This window comes from Sapajus apella, unplaced genomic scaffold (assembly GCF_009761245.1).
Source record: "Sapajus apella isolate SASKATOON/1434 unplaced genomic scaffold, GSC_monkey_1.0 scaffold38, whole genome shotgun sequence".
Classification (NCBI taxonomy): Eukaryota; Metazoa; Chordata; class Mammalia; order Primates; family Cebidae; genus Sapajus; species Sapajus apella.
In genome coordinates, this window is record NW_022436978.1 from 5,822,394 (window position 1) to 5,847,869 (window position 25,476).

General features: G+C 36.0%; 1 protein-coding gene across 30 annotated transcripts in view; it reads right to left on the reverse strand.

Annotated features, from left to right (window-relative positions):
- Positions 1-2,204: 2,204 nt before the first annotated feature.
- The window catches only part of DLG1 (discs large MAGUK scaffold protein 1), a 291,753-nt gene continuing 268,481 nt past the window's right edge, over positions 2,205-25,476 (reverse strand). For 13 of the 30 annotated variants that reach the window (XM_032298165.1, XM_032298162.1, XM_032298163.1 and 10 more), the window contains 8 exons: positions 24,358-24,399; positions 23,660-23,695; positions 21,748-21,798; positions 20,787-20,888; positions 20,355-20,527; positions 16,763-16,872; positions 10,685-10,776; positions 2,205-4,358 (listed from right to left, as the gene is read on the reverse strand). In XM_032298165.1, the coding sequence (XP_032154056.1) occupies positions 4,252-4,358; positions 10,685-10,776; positions 16,763-16,872; positions 20,355-20,527; positions 20,787-20,888; positions 21,748-21,798; positions 23,660-23,695; positions 24,358-24,399 (713 nt within the window). In that variant the 3' untranslated portion in view covers positions 2,205-4,251. The remainder of the gene's footprint in view (positions 4,359-10,684; positions 10,777-16,762; positions 16,873-20,354; positions 20,528-20,786; positions 20,889-21,747; positions 21,799-23,659; positions 23,696-24,357; positions 24,400-25,476) is intronic. The other 17 variants (XM_032298168.1, XM_032298178.1, XM_032298176.1 and 14 more) reach the window with 5 other exon arrangements.

The following is a 25,476-nucleotide window of genomic DNA, read 5'->3' on the forward strand; positions in this document are numbered from 1 at the left end:
TTACCTGATCACCATTTCTGTTCATAATGCTGTTTACCAGACTAGGATTTATTGTTTTGCCATCTTTTAGGTAACCATATTTGGGGTGAAGTGGAGAAAGAGCCAGTGGTGGAAAGTGTAAGCAGTGACTATTTCTAGTCAAATGAAATAAAAGATAAAATATTTTATCTGGGTGATTTAAGTAATATTTTCCACATGATTATTTTAGGCCTGTTTTGAGACTCTCTTAATGTTCTGGAGAACTGCTAGGAACTGCTGGGTCTAGGACCATGCACAATGGAGGATGGCTTATGAAACCTCGATGCTTTCCAGTTCCATGTTTGAGACTGAGTTATGGTGGGCCACAACTCACAACACCTTTGACAAACAATAGGGATCCTGTGAAGACAACAGCAAACATGATTATAGAGACTGAAATGTAAATACTTTAAATTCTGTCGAAGGAAATTTCCCTATGAAGAATGGTAGACAATATTCTGAGTCTTCCACGGTCAATCATAAACACACCACTTAGGGGAAGAACACACATTAAGTTTCAAGTATCAGATGGTATGACTGCGTTTTGTATATAACTCTTTAGCCCTTATAACACTCCTGCAAGGTAGTCATTCAAATCCCATTTAAAATATGGCAAAATTGAGGGTCAGGTTAATCCTCACAAGAGAAGCTGGAACAATTCTAAGCTTCTGATTCCAAAGAAAAAGGGAATTAGCTTTTAGAATGTTCTACGTGCTAGTTCCCTTCATCTGTAATCTTACTGATTCTCAAATTATCTCCATTTTACAGATAAGTAAACAGTAAGAGGGATTATGTGACTTGCTCAAAGTTATGTAAGTGGCAGAGTGGCATTCAAATCAAGCTCTGATTCCACAGCCCACATTCTTCGCATCAGAGTGCACTGCTGCCAAAGTCAGTGAGCGGTATACTGTGCAATTCTGGAGGCAGATAAATGCAATCTTAGACTCAACTACCAGATGCTCTAAACTTGGGTCAGCACAGTGACACTCATATTTTTCCCTGGTATCTTTCAAAATGCAACTTCATTGTAATATCATAAATGTACCAATATTTATAACATAAGTAATTCAAACCTTCAGGGACTGAATAACCCACAAATTCCAGCTCCTAGAATGGGAGGAAAAGGAATTTGTATGGTAGGAAAACCATTTTCAAGGAGTCAGGAGTTAAAGGTTCTAATCCTGGCTCTGTCTCTGATTTGCAGTGTAACTTAAGACACAGGGATCTTTAGGCTTCTATTTTATCACATGTAAATTAAGAGTGTTCAAGGCAGAGAATCTTAGAAGGTAACTGCTCTACTATCTTAGAAAACAAATTTTACTCATTGCTAAAGTTCCTGAATTGCCATCTTTGGAGTTGAAATACTATGTAGTGTTTAGCAAGTATTTGTTAACCAGAGTGTATGTTTTGCTGGAATGAGCTCTGCAGGCTTGCTTCCATTATTTATTAAGAGCCCTAGGTAGTCATAGAACAGCAAAGCAACCAGATAGGTCCAGCCACATTTAAGAGACATTTTTCTTTTTGCCAGCTTAAGAATATGAAGAGGTATATTAAAAATAGAGACTTTACAAAACATTTGAAACTGTGTATTATCCTCTGGACATTACAATAACGGACTACTTTCTAACAAATACTGTTTCATTTCTGGTTCTAAAGGGTTCTTTCTTTGCATGACATTGTGACAGGCCCTAGGCTGACTTGTTTCCCACAAACAGTCTTTTCAGCTGTGATGGGAGTGACTTGTTCTATGGGTCTGTCCTTACTGGTTGTATGACTTTGGGCAAAGATTTTCATATAAGACTCTCCTTATTTGTAAAGGATTGCTAAAATGATAATTTAAGTTATAGTTCTTTACACAGTAGGAACTGAAAAATGAGGCAGCAAAGTGTATTGAAAAGAATGTAGACTTGGGGAAGAGAGGCTTGGATCCAAATACTAAGCACTGCCAATTATTAGCTAAGTCATCTTGGGCAAGCAATTTAATGTAAACCTTACAGTGTAGCTAATAACACCACCTTCTCTCTCTTTCTTTTTTAATTCTCGCTTTTTAAATTAAGAGGTAGGATACTAAAGTGGCTATTGCATAATACTCAGCAATTATAAATTTCATTATTGATAGTCCTATACAATCTAGAAACCTGCACAATCATATATTCTTACAAAAATATCACTTATCAAGAACATCAAGAAAACAATCTTACAAAGATTTTAATACATAAATGACATCCTTTTATAACCGCTTGGTATTTTACGACATGTGACTATTTGGCAAATACTTCAAAATAGCTTATGCTGTGGTCTTGTAAGACAATTTCTGAAGCTCTTGAGATTTTACAGATTTCTTCTAGTATGTTTATGTTTGGTTAACAATCTACAATATTTAGTATAACAGCAATTGTGTGTGTGTATTTCAATGTGTTAACATATTCTGTTGCCTAATGGCTCCTGAATTCATTTATAAATTACATGATGCTTCAAATTGTTTCAAGAATTTGTTAGCTTATAAAATATTTTTTCTTTCAAAATTCAAGACACATTTAACATATGAGTTTTACAATACAGTTTATTAGCTGTTCTCCTCTTCTTCATAAATGGAATGGATAACGTTGATAATTCTTTACAAACCAGTACTCATTTAAGAAACTGTAATGAAGAGGTTGTCATAACACGTATTTAATAAACAACTCCAAAGAGCAATGGGAAGCCAAATATTATTAATATAAAGGACCAGAGAAATTGATTTCTGAAATCATTTCTACCTTTCACTAAGATTTCCTAAAATTGCTCACCATGAAGATCTGTGCAATTCTACTGCAGAGCAGCGGATGAAAGGTGTCTGAGGGGAACACACACACATAAATGGGGCTTCTGCCTGCCTTCCTATTAATAAAAGGAGAACTAGAAGGAAAGGGCAAGGACCAAAATCAAACCTGATGACAAGGACAACAGTAACAATAACAACAAAAAACCCCAGGAACCATTTGAAAACTTTTGCAGGAAAGAGGAGAATATGCCCGTACTTTTACTTATAATCTGATTTCCCTAAATGTTTCTCCTCACGACCGCCATGCTCCCATTTTCAGTTCACATGATTAAGGAAGATAAGTCTATTCAATTAATATTTAATTTAAAAACCAAACAAAAAGTTAGGAGTAGGTGGTAAAAGAAACAAAATATATTTTAAATATATATATATATATGTGTGTGTGTGTGCAACTATGTAAAGACAATAATTCCCATAGTTACAGAGTTTAAAGAAAGGTTTATATATATATTTATATATATTTTATTATAACAAAATAGGCAGCTATTGTGGGTAAAATATTCAGTAAAATCTGACTCCTAAGAATACATTTTACATTTTAGGCTATGAATTGGACTCCTTTTCCATTGCCATTATGGTTACAACATCACCACTGTTTCGTCTGTATTTATATCTAGGAAATTTTCTCAACCTTCTGTGTAAAAGGTGAACTTCCTTAGCACCTGAACATGGCCTCAATTCAGAAAATGTGATGATCATTACGTATGAACAACTTCTGTAAGACACGACAGTGTTGCTCAAGTAGATGAAAAACATTTACATGTTATTATTCCTAGCAGATGTACTGGGAAAAAAGAACCCTCAAATAATAAAGACTTTAAGAACTCTTAGGAAAAATGAAATCCCTTATGAAAGTTAACTCAGACATTAATTTTGAAATTAAAAAACATGTCTTCCTTATTTGTCTAAAATGAAACAACTGCTTTGATGATAGAAGTTGAGAAAAGGACTTGAGAATACTACATTGGCCAAACCATGCTATTAAACTTAAGCGTGCATAGTTGCTCAAAGTCTACTAAAAATCACTGATTAAAACCACTTTTTCATTTGTACTGAAATTTGAAAAGAATGTATATAAAGCTTTTCAGAAAATCTCTTAAAGTTACTTTCCCTTAAACATTAAGGAATTTTACCACAATTTCTGCGTCTCCCCAAATTCTTAATAGCTGATCAGGCCATTCCATCTTCAGTTCTGAAAAATGGCCACTAACCAATAGTGACATTAAATAATACACATGATATAATTTGAAGGAGACACTACATGTAAAAAATAAGCGCAACTGCAGACCATGACGTGTGGGATATAATTCACCGTGAAGTAAGTGTTGAAGAAAGACTCCGGAGGAAAGGGCAAAGAGATGTCAAAGAAAACGGAATTGTGGAAAAGAGAAATAGAGAAACATCAGTTTTCATAACTTTTCTTTTGCTGGAACCCAGATGTAAGAACCAGACTGTTCCTCTATGATCTGCTTCACTTGGTTGTAAATGTCTTCCAGCGTATCTCCCTGTACAATAGCTGTAATGATAAAAACAAAATCAGAAATCTCCGTTAATTGTCTATTTTTGTCATTACAATTATTGGTGAACTAGTAGCAGCTATTATTTTTGAAAAGTTACTCATGCAGGAAGAATCACCATTTATGCAGTTTGCTGAAAAAAAAAAAAAAAAAAAAAAAAAAAAACCAAAAACACCTCACTTCATTAATTTTCCTATTTGTACAGTATAAAATTTTTATCTTGAAAATGGATCACAAAGCAAGACTTGGTAACCTTTTCTTTTGTTCTTTTACCAACTGAGCACATATTAGTTTTATTCTTTTAAAACAAATTATTTTTTTAACTTTCCTGATTTCTCCATAAATGTAGAAAAAAGGAAACTGGGTACAATCCCACAGAGGATGATGTGGATACGTTTTTATTTTTGGGTAGGATCGTGGGGAAAACAGCTGATTACAGATTGACACTACTTTCTTCAGTATGCTAGCATGTCAGGTACTGTAGTGTAGGTGAACTGAGATATATAAGCTGGCTTGTTAGTGGTTAGAGACTTAACAATCAATGTTTATTTGCTGCCTGAAATAATGTATGAAAAAACGAGTAACAATTACTAACAACTAAGTCTTTGGAAACAGCTGAAGCCCTTGATGTCTGTGAGGGACGAGGATCAATTTAAGAAAAACAAAGGAACAAACAAAATACACAAAGTATTACTAGACAACACTAAGCACGAGAAACTTTTTAAGAAGAAAGAAAATGTTTATGGTTGGGCATGGTGGCTCAGGCCTGCAATCCCAGCACTTTGGGAGGCTGAAGTGGGAGGGTTGCTTTAGGCCAGGAGTTTGAGATCAGCCTGGGCAACATAGTGAGACTCTGTGTTAAAAAAAAGTTAGCTGGGCATGGTGGTGTGTGCCTGTCCTTTTGGCTACTTGGGAGGCTGAGACAGCAGGAAGATGTATTGAGCGCAGGAGTTCACATTTGCAGTGAGCTACGACTGTACCAGTGGATCGTACCATTTGCCTGGGTGATAAAATCAGACCTCGTCTCTCATAAAAAAGTTTACATATAAATGAAATAATTCAGAATTGCAAGTTAAGTAAGTTACTTATTAAACTACAAAAAGATGTCCAGTGATTTGGAAGCACATCATAGATGTAGATTTCCATAGTCTGGAGCATAAAATGTCAAAGGGAGATTTTAAATAACACTGTCTATTTGGTGCCTGAGATTATGTTCACAGAAGAAAGAAGTTGTATGTAGGCAGGAAGGGCTTATAACATATGTAGCTAAGAATGCTCTGAGTAACCAAAAATTTTAAGTAACATAATATTCGCTAGTATCAGTTTTGTGAGAGTTCTACCTTTTGAGCTAAATACCGACATGCCTCAATGTCCCTGAAGACTCAGTTCATTTGACAAAAACACTTGGTTTATGGGTTTGGCATCTTGATGCACTCCAACAGCACAGGTCAGAACCCCAGAGCATTTCACAGTGTAGGCTGACAACAGCATCCAAGGATTTATTTTAGGAGAAAAGAGCTAGTCAGGAATTGACTTGGGAAACACACATTCTGCTTACTTTTAAAATTCATTAATAGAATGGCTAGTAAACCAGGATACTCCTTAGGAAGAAACTGGTAAAGCATAAGGCTGCAGACACCTTAACCACGTGATTAAAACTAGCACCACAAGTAACGGCACAAGTAGATATCGTAAACCTTCTTGTACAGAAAGATACATCTTTACTTCATTGCTATTACTGCCCCTAATGCATAACCTAAATCTAATCATGAGAACACGTCAGATAAATCCAAATTGAGGGAGGGACATTTTATGAAAGAACTGGTCTTTGGCCAGGTGCAGTAGCTCACACCTGTAATCCCACCACTTTGGGAAGTCAAGGTGAAGGTGGGCAGACTGGGTGAGCCTAGGAGGTCAAGATCAGCCTGGGCAACATGGCAAAATCCCATCTCTACAAAAAATACAAAAATTAGCTGGGCATGGTGGCTCTAGCCTATAGTCCCAGCTCCTCTGTAGGCTGAGGTGGGAGGATCACTTGAGCCTGGGAAGTGGAGGGTGCAGTGAGCTGAAATTGCACTGCTACAACACCCTGGCCTGGGTGACAGAGAGACCTTGTCTCAAAACAAACAAACAAAAAACAAAGTTTTTACTCTTAAAAAATGTCAGTCAAGGTCATGAATAACAAGACTTGGGAACTATTTCAGATTAAAGTACATTAAAGATGTGATAATTCAATGCAACATGTGACCCTGAAATGGATCCTGTATTGGAACAGAGAATCCATTTTTTTCATTTTGCTCTAAAGGGATTAGAAGAATAGTAAAATAATAGTAAAATAATAAGTAAAATAATATAGATCTTCTGATCTATATTTTAATAATATACTATAAAATAATAGTAAAATAATATACTATAAATAATAATATAGTATATTTTATAATAATATACTATAAAATAATAGTAAAATAATATAGATCTTCTGATCTATAGATATTATTAAATTTCCTGATTTTGATAATAAAAACTATGATTATATAAGGAAATGTCCGTTTTTTTTTTTGAAAATACACACTGAATTTTTTTTTTTTTTTTTGGAAAATACACAGGTAGAAGTAAAGGGGCATCTACCTAAAACTTACTCTCAAATGTTTCAAAAAAATATATAAATGTGGTAAAATGTTAACACTTGAGGATTTGGATGAAGGGTACATGAGGCTTCCCTGTACTATTCTTGTAACTTCTATTTAAGTCTGAAATTAGTTTGAAAAAAAAAAAAAAAAAGAAAGCAAAAGGCTTACAAAACTATGACCCTTACTGATACTCAGTGTGAATGTCAAATACAGGCTGATATTATTTCAAACAAACAAACAGCAACAACAAAAATGTCCAAAGACTTGAGGAGCAATTTAAAGGACAAACTAAGATAAGAATATTGGGGAATCGCTACCTACTTTTTTTTTTTTTTAAACAAATAATATTTCGGCCGGGCGCGGTGGCTCAAGCCTGTAATCCCAGCACTTTGGGAGGCCGAGGCGGGTGGATCACGAGGTCAAGAGATCGAGACCATCCTGGTCAACATGGTGAAACCCCGTCTCTACTAAAACTACAAAAAATTAGCTGGGCATGGTGGCGCGTGCCTGTAATCCCAGCGACTCAGGAGGCTGAGGCAGGAGAATTGCCTGAACCCGGGAGGCGGAGGTTGCGGTGAGCCGAGATCGCGCCATTGCACTCCAGCCTGGGTAACAAGAGCGAAACTCCGTCTCAAAAAAACAAAAAAAACAAATAATATTTCAACAGATTAAAGGGAAACAAATCTTTGACAAGGGGCCAAGAAAGGCTAATGTCTTAAATAAATGGTGTTGGAAAATCTGAATATCCACATGCAAGAGAATGAAATTGGACCCTTATCTTATTCAAAATTAACTTGAAGACCGGGCGTGGTGGCTCACGCTTGTAATCCCAGCACTTTGGGAGGCCGAGGCGGGTGGATCACGAGGTCAAGAGATCGAGACCATCCTGGTCAACATGGTGAAACCCCGTCTCTACTAAAACTACAAAAAATTAGCTGGGCATGGTGGTGCGTGCCTGTAATCCCAGCTACTCAGGAGGCTGAGGCAGGAGAATTGCTTGAACCCAGGAGGCGGATGTTGCGGTGAGCCGAGATCGCGCCATTGCACTCCAGCCTGGGTAACAAGAGCAAAACTCCGTCTCAAAAAAAAAAAAAAAAAAATTAACTTGAAATAGATTAAATACTTAAATGTAAAACCAGGAACCATAAAGCTCCTGAAAAAAAACATAGGGAAAAAAGCTCCTTGACACTGGCCTTGGCTGATTTTTTTGGAAAGTATAGGCAAAAAAGCACAGGCAGCAAAATAAAAATAAGTGGGACATCAAATGAAAAACCTTCTACACAGCAAAGGAACAATCAACAAAATGAAAAGGTAACCTACTGAAGAGGAGAAAATATTTCCAAACCATGTAATTGATAAGGGGTTAATATCCAAAATATATAGGGAACTCAACAGAACTCATCAGCAAAAAAACAAATAATCCATTTAGAAAATGGGCAAATAACTAGAATAGACATTTTTTCAAAGAAGACACACAGATGGCCAACAGGTATCAGTAAAAGGGCTCAACCTCATTAATCATCAGGGAAATAGAAATCAAAACCATAATGAGGCCAAGCATGGTGGCTCACTTGAGGCCAGGAGTTCGAGACCAGCTTGGCCAACATGGCAAAACCCTCTCTACTAAAAACACAAAAATTAGCCGGGTGTGGTGGTGAACACCTGTAATCCCAGCTATTCAGGAGGCTGAGGCAAGAGAATTGCTTGAACCCGGGAGACAGGGTTGCGGTGAGCTGAGATCATGCCACTACATTCCACCCTGGGTGACAGAGCAAGACTCTGTCACGAACAACCAACCAAACAAACCATAATGAAATAATTACCTTAGACCTGTTTGGATGGCTGTTATCAAAAAGATAAGTGATAACAAGTTGGCAATGGTATGAAGAAAAGAGAACCCTGTACACTGATGGTGGGAATATAAATTAGTAAAGCCATCATAGGAAATAGTGTGGACATCCCTCAAAAAATTAAAAATTGAACTACTATATGATCTAGCAATCCCACTACTGGGTATACATCCAAAGGAAAGGAAATTGGGCTGGGTGCGATGGCTCACACCTGTAATTCCAGCACTTTAGGAGGCCAAGGCAGGTGGATCACCTGACGTCAGGAGTTTGAGACCAGCCTGGGCAACATGGTGAAACTCCGTTTCTACTAAAAATACAAAAATTAGCTGGGTGTAGTGGCATGTGCCTCTAGTCCCAGCTACTTGGGAGGCTGAGGCAGGAGAATCAACTGCACCCAGGAAGCAGTGGTTGCAGCAAGCCGAGATCATGCCACTGCATTCCAGCTTGGGCAAAAGAGAGAGACTCTGTCTCCAAACAAACAACAAAAACCCAAAGGAAAAGAAATTGGTATGTTGGAAGAGAAATGTACACTACTATATTCACTGCAACATAATCAATAATAGCCAAGATATGAAAATAACCTAAGTGTCTGTCAAAAGATGAATGCATGAAGAAAATATTGTAGGCCAGGTGCAGTGGCTCACACCTGTAATCCAAGTACTCTGGGAGGCAGAGGAAGGAGGATTGCTTGAGCCCAGGAGTTTGAGACTAGCCTGGTCAACATGGCGAGACCCTGTGTCTACAAAAATAAAAAATCAGTCAGTGTGTGGTGTTGCACCCCTGTAGTCCCAGCTACTAAGGAAGCTAAAGAGGGAGAACTGCTTGAGCCCAGGAGGTTGAGACTGTAATGAGCCATGATCATGCCACTGTATTCCAGCCTGGGCAATGGAACAAGACCCTGTCTTGAAAATGAACAAAAAACCAAAAACAAACAATACCAACAAACAAATACAACAAATGTATCAAATACGTGTGTGTGTGTGTGTGTGTGTGTGTGTGTGTGTGTGTGTGTATGGTATATATACATACAATGGAATATCTATTAGGCCATAAAAATGGAAATCCTATCATCTGCAACAACCAACATGAGTGAATGTGGAAGACATTACGCTATATGAATTAGGCCACACAGAAAAGGAAATACTGCATTTCATTTACATGTGGAATCTATAGAAGTAGACCTTATAGAACAGAGAGTAGGATGGTGATGTACCCTTTCACCAGCATCTCCCCTACTGCAGACTACAGAGTAGGGGAGATGTTGGGAAAGGGTACAGACTTTCAGTTACGAGTAAGTTCTGGAGATCTAATACACAGCATAGTGACTGCAGTTAATAAAGAGTACATCTTAAGCATCTTCCTTACACACACAAAATGGTAACTGTGTGAAAGACATGTTAATTTGATTGTGTTAATCAATTTACAATGTATATGTTTATCAAATCACATTATACACCTTCAATATGTACAAATTTTGCCAATAATACCTAAACATGGCTAGAGAAAATGGATCAAAATTTATAAAGCATAAGAGAAAAATCAGAGTTTCATAGAATAAATGATATCTAAATCTATTTTTCTTTGGTCAAGTGTGAAAATTCCTTTTTGCTGTTCTAATCAATAACCTAAAACACATTAAATCTGGATTCCCCAGTACCACTGCCTAGGCTAGATGAATTTCCCACAGGACAAAACCACTGACCTTAAGGGTTTATTCTGAAAATGACAGTACTAGTTACTACTGGTAGATGTAGGCATAGTTCAAAATCCACTTGAATGGATCAGTTCACATGGCTTCAAAGCAAAATTCTATAATAAAGAGGACTGGTACAACATTGTTCCAACCTGTGAAATGTTCAGTAAACTCCTGTTCCAGTTTCATGGCTCTCTCAAACGTTTTTCTGGCTTGTTCTTCTGTTAGACGCTTATTCATTTCCCTATGCAAATAAATTTAGAAATTGATAAGTACTACATTATAATACTTTTTAAAAAAAATGACAAAGGAGACAAGACACATAAAACAGAAAATCATGAAAAGTTGAATTCTGTTGAAAATATATGAACATCATTAAAAACTTGAATCATTTTGGCTGTTTCTGGAATTTAAAAAATTTTAGACAGAGTTTTGCTCTTGTTGCCCAGGCTGTAGTGCAGTCGCATGATCTTGGCTCACTGCAACCTCCACCTCCTGGGTTCAAGTAATTCTCCTGCCTCCACCTCACGAGGAGCTGGATTACAGGCGTGTGCCACTAAGCCCGGCTAATTTTTATATTTTTAGTAGAGATGGGGTTTCAACATGTTGGGCAGGGGCTGGTCCCAAACTCCTGACCTCAGGTGATCCACCTGCCTCGGCCTCCCAAAGTGCTGGGGTTACAGGTGTAAGCTACCAAGCCTGACCTGTTTCTGGGATTTTTGAAAATAAAAATAATAGGCTGGGCGTGGTGGTTTATGCCTATAATCCCAGCACTTTAGGAGTTCAAGACCAGCCTGGCCAACAAACCGAAACCCCATCTCTACTAAAAATATAAAGATTAGCCAGGCATAGTGGCACACGACTGTAATCCCAGCCACCTGGGAGGCTGAGGCAGAAAAATTGATTGATCCTGGGAGGCAGAAGTTGCAGTGGGCCGAGATCGTGCCACTGCACTCCAGTCTAGGTGACAGAAAGAGAGTCTAGTGCAAAAACAAAAATAAATAAAAATAAAAATAAAAACCAGACTCAGTCACTGCACATGCTGCTGTATACTTTGAATGCCAGAGGGTTTTAACAAGTTCTGCATTGGCTCAATGTAGCCAAAAAGCTATTAATTAATTTATGACAGTTTAACTTTGATGAAAATTTCATATTAAAATGACTTACAGATCTACCTATCAGTTTATAGAAAATAAGGAGACACATGTCCATATAAATAACACCATCAGAAGGTAATCAGAAAATACAGTCTGGGAAAATCTCTGTAGAAGAAATGACCTGGTTTCTATCACAAATAAATGGGAGGTGGGGTTTGGGGGCAAGGGGGCATAAAAGAGAGAGATGTGGAGAGAGAAGCTATAGGTTAAACAACTTCACCAGCTGCCATGAACAGATCTTATTTGAAATTTTATTCCAATAAACAAACTGAAGAAACATAGACAAAATTTAAGAAATAGCCAGCAAAATTTGAACTATATCAAAGAATTATTATTTTAAGTATGATAATCAGTGATTTTTTAAAAAAATTATCTTTCAAATATACAGTGACATACATAGACAAAATGATATGAACATCTGAGACTTGTTTCAAAATAATCTGCAATGAAGATGTAAGGAGGTGGGTGTGAGTGGACAGATGAACAGGATTGGTCATAAGTGGATAATTATTGCTGCAGCTAGATAAGTATATGACAGTTTATTCCCAACTTAAAGGAAAGCCTTCCATATTTTGCCATTAATTATGATGTTTGCTTTGATATTTTATCGAGTTACTGTCTAGTTTTCTTTCATCCCACCCTACAAAATTCTCTTCAGCACTTCTTGTAAGGTAGGACTACAGGTAATAAACTCTTCTCAGTTTTTATCTGGGCATGTGTTAATTTCGCCCTCATTTTTGAAGAACAGTTTTGCCAGATACAGGATTCTTTGTTGACAGCTAAATTTCTTTTTTTCTTCAATGTTTTGAACCCACTGTTTCTAGGCTCCAAAGTTTCTGATAAAAGATCTGCTGGTGGGGTACGGTGGCTCACACCTGTAATCCCAGCACTTTCGGAGACTGAGGCAGGTGGATCATCTGAGGTCAGGAGTCTGAGGCCAGCCTGGCCAACATGGTGAAATCCTGACTCTACTAAAAATACAAAAATTAGCCAGGCGCAGTGGTGGGAGCCTGTAATCCCAGCTGCTATGGAGGCTGAGGCAGGAGATTCACCTGAACCTGGGAGGCGGAGGTTGCAGTGAGCCGAGATTGCACCACTGCACTCCAACCTGGGTGACAGAGTAAGACCCTGTCTCAAAAAAAACAACAAGCAAACAACAACAACAAAAATCCTTTGCTGACAGCTGGGCATGGTGGGTACTGTACTCACACCCGTAATCCCAGAACTTTGGAAGGCTGAGGTAGGTGGAAAACTTGAGCTCAGGAGTTTGACACTAGCCTGGGAAACATGGCAAAACCCTGTCTCTATAAAAAAATACAAAAATTAGCCAGGTGTGGTGGTGCACATCTGTAGCCCCAGCTACTTGGGAGGCTGAGGTGAGAGGCTGCTTGAGCCTAGGAAGTTAAGGCAGCAGTAACCTGTGTAAGCAGTAAGCCACTGCACTCCAGCCTGGGTGACAAAGCGAGACTTTGTCTCAAAAAACAAACAAACAAAAAAAACAAATCTACTGATAATCTTATTGGCAAATTCCTTGTATGTGGTAAGTTGCTGCTTTCAAGATTCTCTCTGTATTCTGACAGTTTGATTATAATGTGCCTCAGTGTGGGTATCTAAGTTTATCCTGCTTGGAGTTCATTGATTTTCTTGAATGTTTACATTTGTGTCTTTCATCAAATTTAGGATGTTTCAGGCCATTATTTCTTCAAAAAATCTCTCTGCTTTTCTCTGTCTATTCTCCTTCTAGGACCCCCACAACGTGTATGCTGACTACCTGATGGTGTCTCACAGGTCCCTTAGGTTCTGTTCACTTTTCTTCAATCATTTCTCTGTTTCTCAGACTAAATAATTACCATTGTTTTATCTTTAAGTTAAATTTGTTGATTCTTTCTTCTGTCTGCTCAAATCTGCCTGAATCCCTCTAGTGAATTTTCCACTTCAGTTATTTTCAGCTCCAGAATTTCCTTTTGGTTTCTTTTTGGATTTCTTTGTTGATATTTCCATTCTGTTCATGTATCTTTTTCATCCTTTTTTTCCCTTTATCTTTTTGGAGACAAGGTCTCCTTCTGTTGCTCAAGCTGGAGTGCAGTGGTGTGATCTTGGCTCACTGCCGCCTTGACCTCCCAGGCTCAAGAGATCCTTCCACCTCAGTTTCAAATGTAGCTGGGACTACAGGTATTTGCCACTATGCCCAGCTAATTTTTGTTTACTTTAGTTTTGCTGTTGTTACTCAGGCTGGGGTGTAGTGGTATGATCTCGGCTCACTGCAACGTCTGCCTCCCGGGTTCAAGCGATTCTCATGCCGCAGGCTCCCATGTAGCTGGGATTACAGGTGCCCACCACCACGCCCGACTAATATTTGTACTTTTAGTAGAGATGGGGTTTCACCATGTTGCCCAGGCTGCCTTGGCCTCCCAAAGTGCTGGGATTACAGGCAAGAGCCAGTGTGCCCAGCTAACTTTTGTTTACTTTATCGGCAAGCTCTCTCACAATGTTGCCCAGGCTAGTCTGGAACCCCTGAGTTCAAGTGAATCTCTCGCCTCTGCCTTCCAAGTGATTATGGAAGCATGATTACAGGCATGAGCCACTGTGTAAGGCCTATCATTTTCTTGAAAGTTTGTCCATGTTTTTCAGCTCATTTAGCATCTTGTTTTACATTATTTAGTAAGTCTAACTCTTTCTCAGGGATAGTTCATTTTTCCTTTGAATGGGCTATATTTTCCTGTTTCTTTATATGCCTTGTGATTTTTTTTGTTGGAAACTGCACATTGAATTTTACAATGTGGTAACTCTGGAGATCAAATTCTCCTTTCCCAGGATTTGCTGTTTTATTTAAAATGAATTTTATTGTTTATTGTTGAAAGGTGTTTCTATACCAGGGATCGGCCTGAGGTGTAAACTTACGGTCTTTACAGGTATTTTCTAAGCCTGTAAATTTTCATGGACGTGAAAACATCTCCTTGTATATGGTTACTTTTGAATGTCCTCACCTGGCTCCCAAAGTGGGGGGTCGGCTGGGGGTGGGGGAAAGGAGTGTGTTTGTGTGGTGGGGGAGGAGGGGGGAGGCACTAGCTCTTTGTTTTTATTTTATTTAATATTTTTTTCTTCTCCTCACTAATCACCAATGAAGGCAATGGCCCTTTAAATCTTTAAAAGTCACTTCAGCCTCAAGTGGAGGGCGGCTTGTAACAATGGCAGGGGGGTTTGCAATAATGGCTTACCATAGGCTGTATGGCTGCACCTCTATGATCAGAAGCAGTAATTAGCTATCAGAGCAAAGATCCCTGATATCTGCAGGGCAGAATCCTTATTGTCCACACTGGCTCCCACAAACCCTATGCAAGCTGCTTGAAAAATGTGTGCATGGCTGCATGCTATGGGGCTGAGGGTAGAGAAATAGGTAGTTGCTAACATATTAAGAGCTGAAATTAACCTTTCAAACCTTCCCCTGGAAGTTATAAGCCTTCAATAGACTTTAGAGTTCCCAAACCTATCAAAATGGTGAACAGATTTCCAAAATAGTAACATCAGACAGACGGTCAGTGCAGTTACTGTCTGAGTGCACACCACCATGCCCAGCTATTTTTTTGTATTTTGAGTAGAGACAGGGTCTCACCATGTTGCCCAGGCTGGTCTTGAACTCCTGAACTTAAGCAATCTGCCCACCGAGGCCTCCTGAAGCGCTGGGATTATAGTCGCCAGCCACTGTGCCCCGCCGTCTATCTTTTTTGAGTTTAACTGACTGATATTTTTCTAATTTGTCAAAATCTTAGACTTTCAATTTTCCTAATATTTGACTTTCAACATTCTTTCCTAACATTTAAAGCTACGTATATTCCTTCAACAAAGCCACAACAGCCTCCAAACTCATCACTGGGCAATTCATTACTATTTAGATCAAAACATCGATTTATTTATTCTGTGATTTCTTCTTTGACTCACTCAGAAGAATAATGCTTAATTTCCAAATATATGAGAATTTTCTAGTTATCTTTTAATTATTGGTTTCCATTTAAATTTCATTATCGTCAGAGAATATTTGTTTTCTATCATTTGAAGTTTATAATCCAGCAAATGATCAGTTTTGGAATTGTTTCATGTATACTTGAAATTGATATGCATTTTGCAGATGTTGGGTGCAGTATTTAACACGTCAATTAGGTAAAGGAGTATTTAACATATGTCAAATAGGTAAAGTTTTACAATTTGTGTTATTCTGTATCTTCACTGATTTTTTGTTTTCTTATTTAATTGCTTCCTGACAGATGTGTTAGGTTCCCATTGATAATTTTGGAATTACCTTTTTGTCCCTATGCAGCTGTCAATTTGTACTTTATATATTTTGAGAATGCTATTAAGTGCAAACAAACGTATAAACAGATCTTCCTGTTGGAGTGAATCTTTTACTTTTATGAAATGTCACTCTTTATCTCCAGTAATACTTCTTGCCTTAAAGTATACTTTGACGATAATATAATAATCAGCCTTGTTTTGGTTAATGTTAGCATGGTATATCTTTTTCTATTCTCTTACTTTCGACCTTCCCACAGGAAGGTGTGTCTGATGAAAGCAACATATAATTTACTTTTTTCTTCATCCATTCTGACAATCGTTGTCTTTTAATTGCAACATTTAGTCTAGTGGTCTAATATTTGCCTTAGGTTAAACCATCTTACTATTTATATGGTATTGCCTCACCTGTTCTATGTTTCTATTTGTTCTTTCTTAATTTTTACTTAGATTCTATTTTTTTGTCCCCCTAAAGTACTAGGTAATGGTTATATATTCTTTTATTCTCTTAATGGTTACCTGAGAGCTGTGTTGCATACTTCAGTAGCCACTAGCCACATGGGGCTATTCTAATACATGTTACCTTATACTTTAGTAATATTAATGATGATGATTACAATGACAATTTATAACCTAGAGTGCTTATTCCATCCTTAGCACATAATCTGAGGTGAATATACACATTATTATTTCAATTTTATAGATAAATGAGATGCAGGGCGAGTAAAAAACCCTCCAGTGACTGAATTTGTACTCAGAGGCTATGCCTTAGGCATTTACACTTACATGATATTTTCCATGGATTTAGGTTTAATAAAAATGGAGATAGGGTAAAGTTGTGCAATCTGTAATCTCTTTATGGCATTTCCAGACACATCAAGGATACAGTGTTTGCTCTAAAATAAAGGGAATAAAGAAAAAAAAAAAGTGAACCAAATATTCTCAATAATATCAAAAGTACATTTCCTACATGTACAAAGTCTAAATTATGATATGTTTGGATCCTTGTTCACTTTAAGCAAACTTGTCATTTCTCTCAGCAAACTTTAGATAGTAAATGAAATGGTTGATTAGGCATAATTAATTTGCCATTTTCAAACAAATGTTATATTTAAAAAGGAAAGAAAATACAGTTCCTAGTTTTCATAGATCAGTAATCTCTCAAAATGGTGAACAACAGAGATCCCCCCTCCCTTTTCTTAAGATTTGAGACAGGGTCTTGCTCTGTTGCCTAGGCTGGTTGGTCTTGAACTCCTGGGGCTCAAACAATCCTCCCACCCTAGCCTCCTAAAGTGCTGGGATTACAGGTGTGAGCCACTGTGCTGGGCCCCATAATGCAACTTTTAACCTAAGTACTTGAGTCCAAGTCAATACACGATAATTTCAATTTGATGGGCACATTTACAATAAAAAATTTAATACTGTAAAATACTCCAAACATAAAGTAAATAATAGACACCATAAACCCATTGTCTACTTTTACCAGATATATTTTACATGATTGCTTAAAAAGTTTAGTAAGTTGATACTGAAATATTAATATTCTACCATGTTTGCTTTATCTCTTTACATATATGTACATAATAGTTTGAGAATCAATTGCATAATGTTTCTTTACCTCATATCTCTTAAAAACAATGGCATCTCTTATATAATCATAATTTGATTCCAACTGGCCATCTAATATTCCTTATTGGAAAAGAATAAAAAAATTTCCTGGTCCAGGATCCAATTCAGGGTCACAGGGTCACACATTATATTTAGTTGTAAAGTCTCCTTAGTCTCTGTCAATCTGGCACAGTTCCTGTCTTTCTTGATCTTGATATTTTTGAAGAGTAAAAAACACTGATGTCATAGAATATGCCTCAACCTGGGTTTGTATGTTTCCTCACTCTCGGATGGTAGGTTACAAAGCTTTGACAGGAATACCACAGACATAAAGTTGTGTCCTTCTCAGTCTCATGTGGGAGGCAATATTATGTCCATTTGTCCCACTATTAGTGATGCTAATTTTGATCACTTGTTTAAGGTTTTATCTGGTAGGTATCTCCACTGTAAAATTAACAAAATTATTATTTTTGCCTCTGTAACTGGTATTTTAGGGGCGGACACTTTGACACTATATAAATACCCCATTTTTCATCAAATTTTCACTAATTTTAGAATACATTGATGGATTTTGCCTGAAGCAATTATTACCATGTGGTTTTCAAAAGATTTTCTAATGTAATCATTTCTTCTACCTTGATTAGTACACAGATAGAAGGATAGTTCCGTTCTATCCACTTATTTACTCACATACAGATGCTCTTTGACTTACAATGGGAGTTTCATCCCAAAATACTCATCACTTGTTTAAAGTACTGTAAACTGAAAATGTGTTTAATATACCTAACCTACTGAACAACATAGCTTAGCCTAGATTACCTTAATCATGCTCAGAACACTTATCCTACAGTTGGACAAAATGTAATTATAATTTATAATTAAATGTTGAATTTTTCATGTAATTCACTGAATACTGTACTACAAGTGAAAAACAGAATGGTTGTATGGGTACTTCAAATATGGCTGCTACTGAATATGCATCATTTTTACACCACTGTAAAGTTGAACCATGCTAAGTTGGGGGCCATCTGTGTTTATGTCATTATGGACTCTAGGATTTTTATTTTACTCTATGTATTATAATCTGTTATTATCACTTATTTTGATATTCAAATTATCTCAGACTTGGCCAGTGGGGAACTCTACAGCTTGGTTCCTGTGTCTTTTTATATATCCTCATCATTCTTTGAGTGCTTCCTTATTTTTCAGGAAGCAAAATGTTCTTACAGGATCATCTTGAACTTTTCCAGTTCTGGCCCCAGAATCAGCCGTTCATCTAAAGAGTCCTGGATCTTTTAAATAAAGAATTATATTTAGAAGCCAACATCTGGGCAATAGATATTCTCATTACTTATTCAGTGTTACTTTTAGGTCTTCTCCGTGGATAGAGCAAATAAACATATATATCTGTATATATAAATACACATCTATTTCTATATCTACTCTATTACAATTCATGGGTTCACAGTCATAGCTCTAATCGTCTGGGATCTCCAATCCAATTATCAGAGTTCATTTTACCTCCTCCCTTTTTCTGACAGGCAAGCCTCGCTTTCACTACTGTCATTATATTAGTTTACCTGATCAACTCTAGAATATATATTAGTTTCAGAACTACAAGCCCATACACTGCACACAACAAACCTACTAATTAGAGTTTGATTTTGTTTACAGATCTTTCTGTTTACAGCTTGTGTTAAAGAATCTCTGGGATTAGGAATTCTCTCCTCAATGCAGTTACGTTATTCTGAAATATAGTTATATCTGAAATATAGTCAGGTTTATTTAGTTTCTATTTGTATATCATTTTGCTTTCCCCTATCTTTCTTTGATTTTATTTTTGAGTTTCAAAAATATGTAAAATATTAACATACTTTGTAAAAATTAAAATAATTCAAATACATATGCTCAGAGAAATGTCGCACCTCATCCTTTCCAATCTATTCCACATTCCCCATCCTTTCTACTTCCCTTCCTCTGTAGGTAACCAATCTCGTCAAGTTCTGATTTACCTTTCCTGTGTTTATTTTCACACAACTGAGTAGAGATATATATTTTCCCATTTTCTCTTATTTTATACCATACTCTTTTGCATGTGAGGTATCAGTTCAGATACCTTCTTTATTAACAGTTTTAGAGAACTTCATTTTGTGAATGTAAAATTAATTGTTCAATCACTCTTTTATCTGGGCATTTAGATGGTTTTCAGTATTTCACAATTATAAACAGTGCTACAATGAATGCCCTTTTGCCCATGTATTTTCATACTGTTGGGGGTATCTTTGGAATAAATTCCTAGAAGTGGATTGCTGGGTTGAAGGATAGCTGCTGGATATTGCCAAATACCCTTCCAAAAGGCAGCACCAGTTTGCATCTCCACCAATAATGCACGACTGTTTCCTCTCAGCCTCACCAAGAAAATGTCTTCGTATTTCTCCCTCCTCCCTCTTTCTTTCTTCTCTCTCTCTCCCCCTCTCTCTTTCTCTCTTTCTTTCCTTCATTTCCTTCCTTCCTTTTTTCTCCCCTTCCTTCCTTTCTTTATTGGTCTATCTCTAGCAAATGACCTTATAATGATAACTTCTCTCACTTTCTTTGTCTACCTATTTTATCTTCTATGCACTTTCCTAGGCCATGTAAAATTAAATATTTAGATAAGCAAATTCATTACATTAATAAAACTGATCAGTGCTGTATCTATCCTACCACTCTTTCAGACTGTCAGAGGCATATTTGATTAGAAGCTATATTCTGGGGTTAGTTTGATGCTTACCTTTTCTGCTACTTCTCGCACAGACTGAACACTTGTTCCATATAGATGATTGTTATACTGACCAGCTTCAATGAATTTATGTTCTTGGATATCTTTTTCCATCTGCTCTCTTGAAGTCACAAAATGATAATCTCTTCCATCTACCTCATAATCCCGTTTTGGTCTAGTTGTATCTTTAACAGAAAAAACTTGGGGAAGTGTTTAATATTAAAAAAAAAAACCCCACAATAAATCCATTTTCCACTTACATCATTGTTTTGTAAAGTTCAACAGATTAATTTAAATCTGAGAAAGGACAATAATATGGAGGATGGAGGAGTAACTGATAAAATAAGTATGAACCATTAAAAAAAGGTTATATTTATTTTTCCCACACACAGTGACAGGAAATGTTAAGAATAACAATTAAATGTTTTTGTTTGGGTTACTCACGAGGAACACAAGATCCAAATTTATCAGGAAATTCTGAGATCAAGTCATCATTTATCCTGTCTTTCATAGGTCCCAATATGATCACTGGTCGAGTATAATTAACTATAAAGATAAACTGCATGTTAAAAGGAATAAACATTCAACGAATATCAATATATTTTATTTCACCAGAGAACAAAAATATCCGTAACCATTACAAAGAATTTTTTTCTTCCTTCTCTATCTTCCCTCTTCCATCAATCAAAGATGCCTAATTTGCCGTTTTATAATCTTGACTAAGATCTTAAAGTTTACTCAGTCTCCTGCTAGAAGTCATATACTTGATAATTAAACGAAATTAAATTTGGTATTTTAGCAGATTATGTTTATTTACATTGCAAATGACAGAATAACACATAGTGTTTTACAGACGGTTTTGAAGCAGAAATTGTAAGGAAGCAGAGCAAAGAAGGGCAGAAGAGAAATTAGATGTAGGAAGTGATATAATCACAGTAGTGTTTTAGAAAGATGATCTAAAGAAGTGTAAACTCTAGGTCGTATAAGATCGTGCTGGAAGAATGGAAATGGGTAATGAGACTGAGAACTAACATTGTGGTAGAAGGGACGAAGAGAAGGTCATAAATAAGAAAGAAGTACAATAGTGCCTGGAACCTGATTAGCTGGGGAGCATGAGGAACAGAGAAGGGTCAAAGATGCTCCCAAGAATTTCAAAAAAGGGTTATTTGGAAGATAGCAATGTTAACAAGAACACTTGAAAAAAGTTGCTTAGGAAATAAAACACAAATATAAAAGTCAACATGAAGTGACGAGATTCTAATATACTATGGAATAAACTATGTTTCATAAAATACATGTAGTAAATTTCTACATATAACATTTTTTGGGGGTATTAGACTTTTTTCCCTCAAATTAAAAATACATTCTTCTAGAAGATTATAAAACATCAATAGGTTTCACAAACCTTCTTGCTGATTCACTGGTTCATAAGATAAGACGTATTCTTCTTGACCACCTATTAGAAAATTAAGGCACAGATGAAAAATACATAAAGATAACTGATGTTACTTGAATTCTAATTCTTCATAAACAACATATACATTACTAGAACTTTCCTAAGAAAATGGCAAAGATATGGAAAGAGGTACTTTATGGCAAGATTTAGTAAAAATAAATAAATAAATGTGGCAAATTATAAAGTCATAAAAGTGGGTTTGCTAAATGTAAAACAAAATATAAATGAGCTTTTAAATCAATAACTTATTTTATAAATAATCATTAAATCTAAAATCTTCATGTGATGCTATGTGCTACTTCTTTATTTAGAATTTAAGAATTATTAAATCTGTTAAAGATTAATGCTTTAATGAGCAGTTCTATCTACATATATACATATTAGGTAATTTGTTACTATTAAAAATATGCTACTTTTGCCACCAACTATAATACTGAAAACAGTATATTTAAAAAAAAATTACAACTATCTTAAAATTTAAAATTATAAACACAAAGGTAAAACTATTGTCACTAGTGCCGGGCGCGGTGGCTCACGCCTGTAATCCCAGCACTTTGGGAGGCCGAGGCGGGTGGATCACGAGGTCAAGAGATCGAGACCATCCTGGTCAACATGGTGAAACCCCGTCTCTACTAAAAATACAAAAAATCAGCTGGGCAAGGTGGCACGTGCCTGTAATCCCAGCTACTCAGGAGGCTGAGGCAGGAGAATTGCCTCAACCCAGGAGGCGGAGGCTGCGGTGAGCCGAGATCGCGCCATTGCACTCCAGCCTGGGTAACGTGAGTGAAACTCCGTCTCAAAAAAAAAAAAAAAAAAAAAAAAAGCGATTCTCCTGCCTCAGCCTCCCGAGTAGCTTGGACTATAGGCGCCCGCCACCACACCTTGCCATTTAAAACAAAACAAAACAAAACAAAACAAAACAAAACAAAACAAAAAACTATTGTCACTATTTCACTGATGAAAAAATTCACGAATTAAACTTTGTAAAAAATAAGAAATTTAATGTGAATCAAAAAGAGCTTTAGATAAAACTAAATCCTTCCAATAAAAAAACCACAGTGATAGTAAAGGAGATAATACATTCTGCTGTGAACTTAAAAGCATACAAGAAGTTAAAGCTTCTAAATTAAAGGTTAAATTAAAGGTTCAGAGCTTAGGAAATATTCTAAATGAAAGAGTCTACAAATTATATCTGAATCCAACGAAAAGAACTACAAAATTAAAAACTCTAGCAGTTTTTAACTAATACATATCCCCCTTGTCCCCACGCCCAAAATTAGAAAAGACTGTGTTAACCCAAGTGGTTCAACGAAAACAATCAATATTGGATAATGTATTTGAAGACTTTTTCTTTAATTATCAAGATCCTATAATAATTTTACCATGAATTTTGCAATTGTTTTATATTATATGTATGTAGCTGCAGGTCTTTTAAATCCATATATTGGCATAAACATTCTTTTCCGCTTTAAGTGTGTATTTCTTTGTCTTCAATTTTATTATCAAAGTATATAAAACCAATATAAGCTGTTTTTTAAAGTACTGGATGTAAAACATGGCTTACATACTAGCAAACACATGCAATTTGAATATTCCACGCCTTAATAATTCATGCAAATGATGAGACAGACAGTATATACTTTCATTACCTCTTTTTAGCCTAGAAAGCCACTCAATTACTCTATAGTGGATTCTGGTTATAAGCAATAAAATGCTGAAATACAAGAAATCGTTTCCACACCAAAAAAAAAAAAAGTCAAGTAACTATTATGTAGAAAAATAATCAACCAAATGAATGACGGTTAAAAGTATATACTGTTAACATGAGAAAGTATTAGGGACTGATATTAACAGGATGGACCTTTTGAGCAGCCGTACTCATCTGTAATCAAGATTACTTTCATTTAGACAGCAGTAAAAAAAAAAAAAAGTTAGAAAAGCAATTTTAATTTTTAAGGTGCTACAAATGATAACATTATGTACTCTCCCCTTCTCCCATACCCAAATCTGTTTAAAAACATCACATGCTTGTGTAGTTCACTTAATAAAACCAAGAATATAATATAAAACATCAAAAGAGAAATTAGCATTATTTTTTGAGCAAACATTGAAAATGTTTCCTTTCTTATTTCTTCTGTTCACCTAGTGCTGGTGATAAACAATGACTTGATTCAGATCAGTATTGATGAAAAAGAATGAAAACAGAAATAAAGCTAATTATAATTTAGCATTACTGAAAAATATTCTTTTAGCACTCATGTTAAAAACAGAACTGAACAAAATGTCAAAATACAAATTTTCCCCCATGAAAGTATTTACTTCTTATAAAAAATACATATACACACACATATATGTACTATGTACACAAATAATACTATTTTTAGTATTTTATTAAAATTTTATAAATTAACCTCTACATAGCACAAAATTTTACTTGGCTTTCCCTGATTTTAATATCAATCATATTAACTTTAGGTTTTTAGAACTAAGAATCCCTCCACCCCTGCAGAGAATTTATTACTTGAAATTATAAAAGAACAAGCAACTTAAGACACTTACGGTAACTACTTTCACTATCGCTGGCATTAGAAGTTACATGCTCTGAAATTGCAGGACAATGGAAGACAAATAAAGAAAACACAGTGTCATGAGTTTAAAAAGCTGATAAAAGCAAATAATCAAAATAAAAGAGGGTGACATAAAATGTTGAGATATAAGCCATATATAACAAAGTAATTTTTTAAAAGCATTTTTTCTTTTCTTTGAAAAGTTTAATTTTTTCAAATAAATATATATTAGCAAGGGAAAACACCTGTAATTATGGACAATGCCTTATTTTTGTACAACACAGCTTATGAACAAGTCTCTATTATAAAGAGCAAGTAGAATATGACAACAAAGGCAAAGTGATCCTGAATTAGTCTAAATGTAGATATACAACCCAAAGAGAAAATATTGTTGGCACTATCTAATTCAGTTTTTGAAACAGCAATAACTGGCAAAGGGGACAAACTGTATTTAAGGAAATAGATGCTCATTTTAATGAAGGGATGTCTTTGTAATTAAAAATAAATAGACGATGTTATTTATAGTCCAGCTCCACTCCTGTTTCTGAAAATGAAAGTCCATGTTTCTGAGATCATACAGATGAAGCATTTTAGAAGTCATAAATTCAGATGTCTCAAAAGAGTCAGCTGGAAAGGAATGCACCAATTGTGACATTGCATTTTAAAACCAACTAATATTTCTCAGAAACTCTGCTTTGATAAAATTGACAGTGGCTGTTTTGCAAAACATAAAAAAGACAAGGAAAACAACCCAGCCAAAAATTGTCTGGCCCTTCCTTAAAAGTGACCCCATTTCACAACTTTATTGATTAGTAAATAGGCACTCTTCTCATCCACTTAAATGTAATCTCAAGTTCTCTCAATAAATATCTCCCTTGAATTTAAAAAAAGACTAATACTTATATTTCTAAAAAATAAAACATTCAATGAGACAGGGAAACCTAAATTTTCATTTTAACTTTTTTTTTTTTTTTTTTAAATTAAAGGGACAGGGCCTCACTCTGTTGCCCAGGTAGCAGTGCACTGGTATGAACATAGCTCACTGCAGCCCCGACCTCCTCTCCTGGGCTTCTGTGATCCTCCCATCTTAGCCCAGAGTGGCTGGGACTAC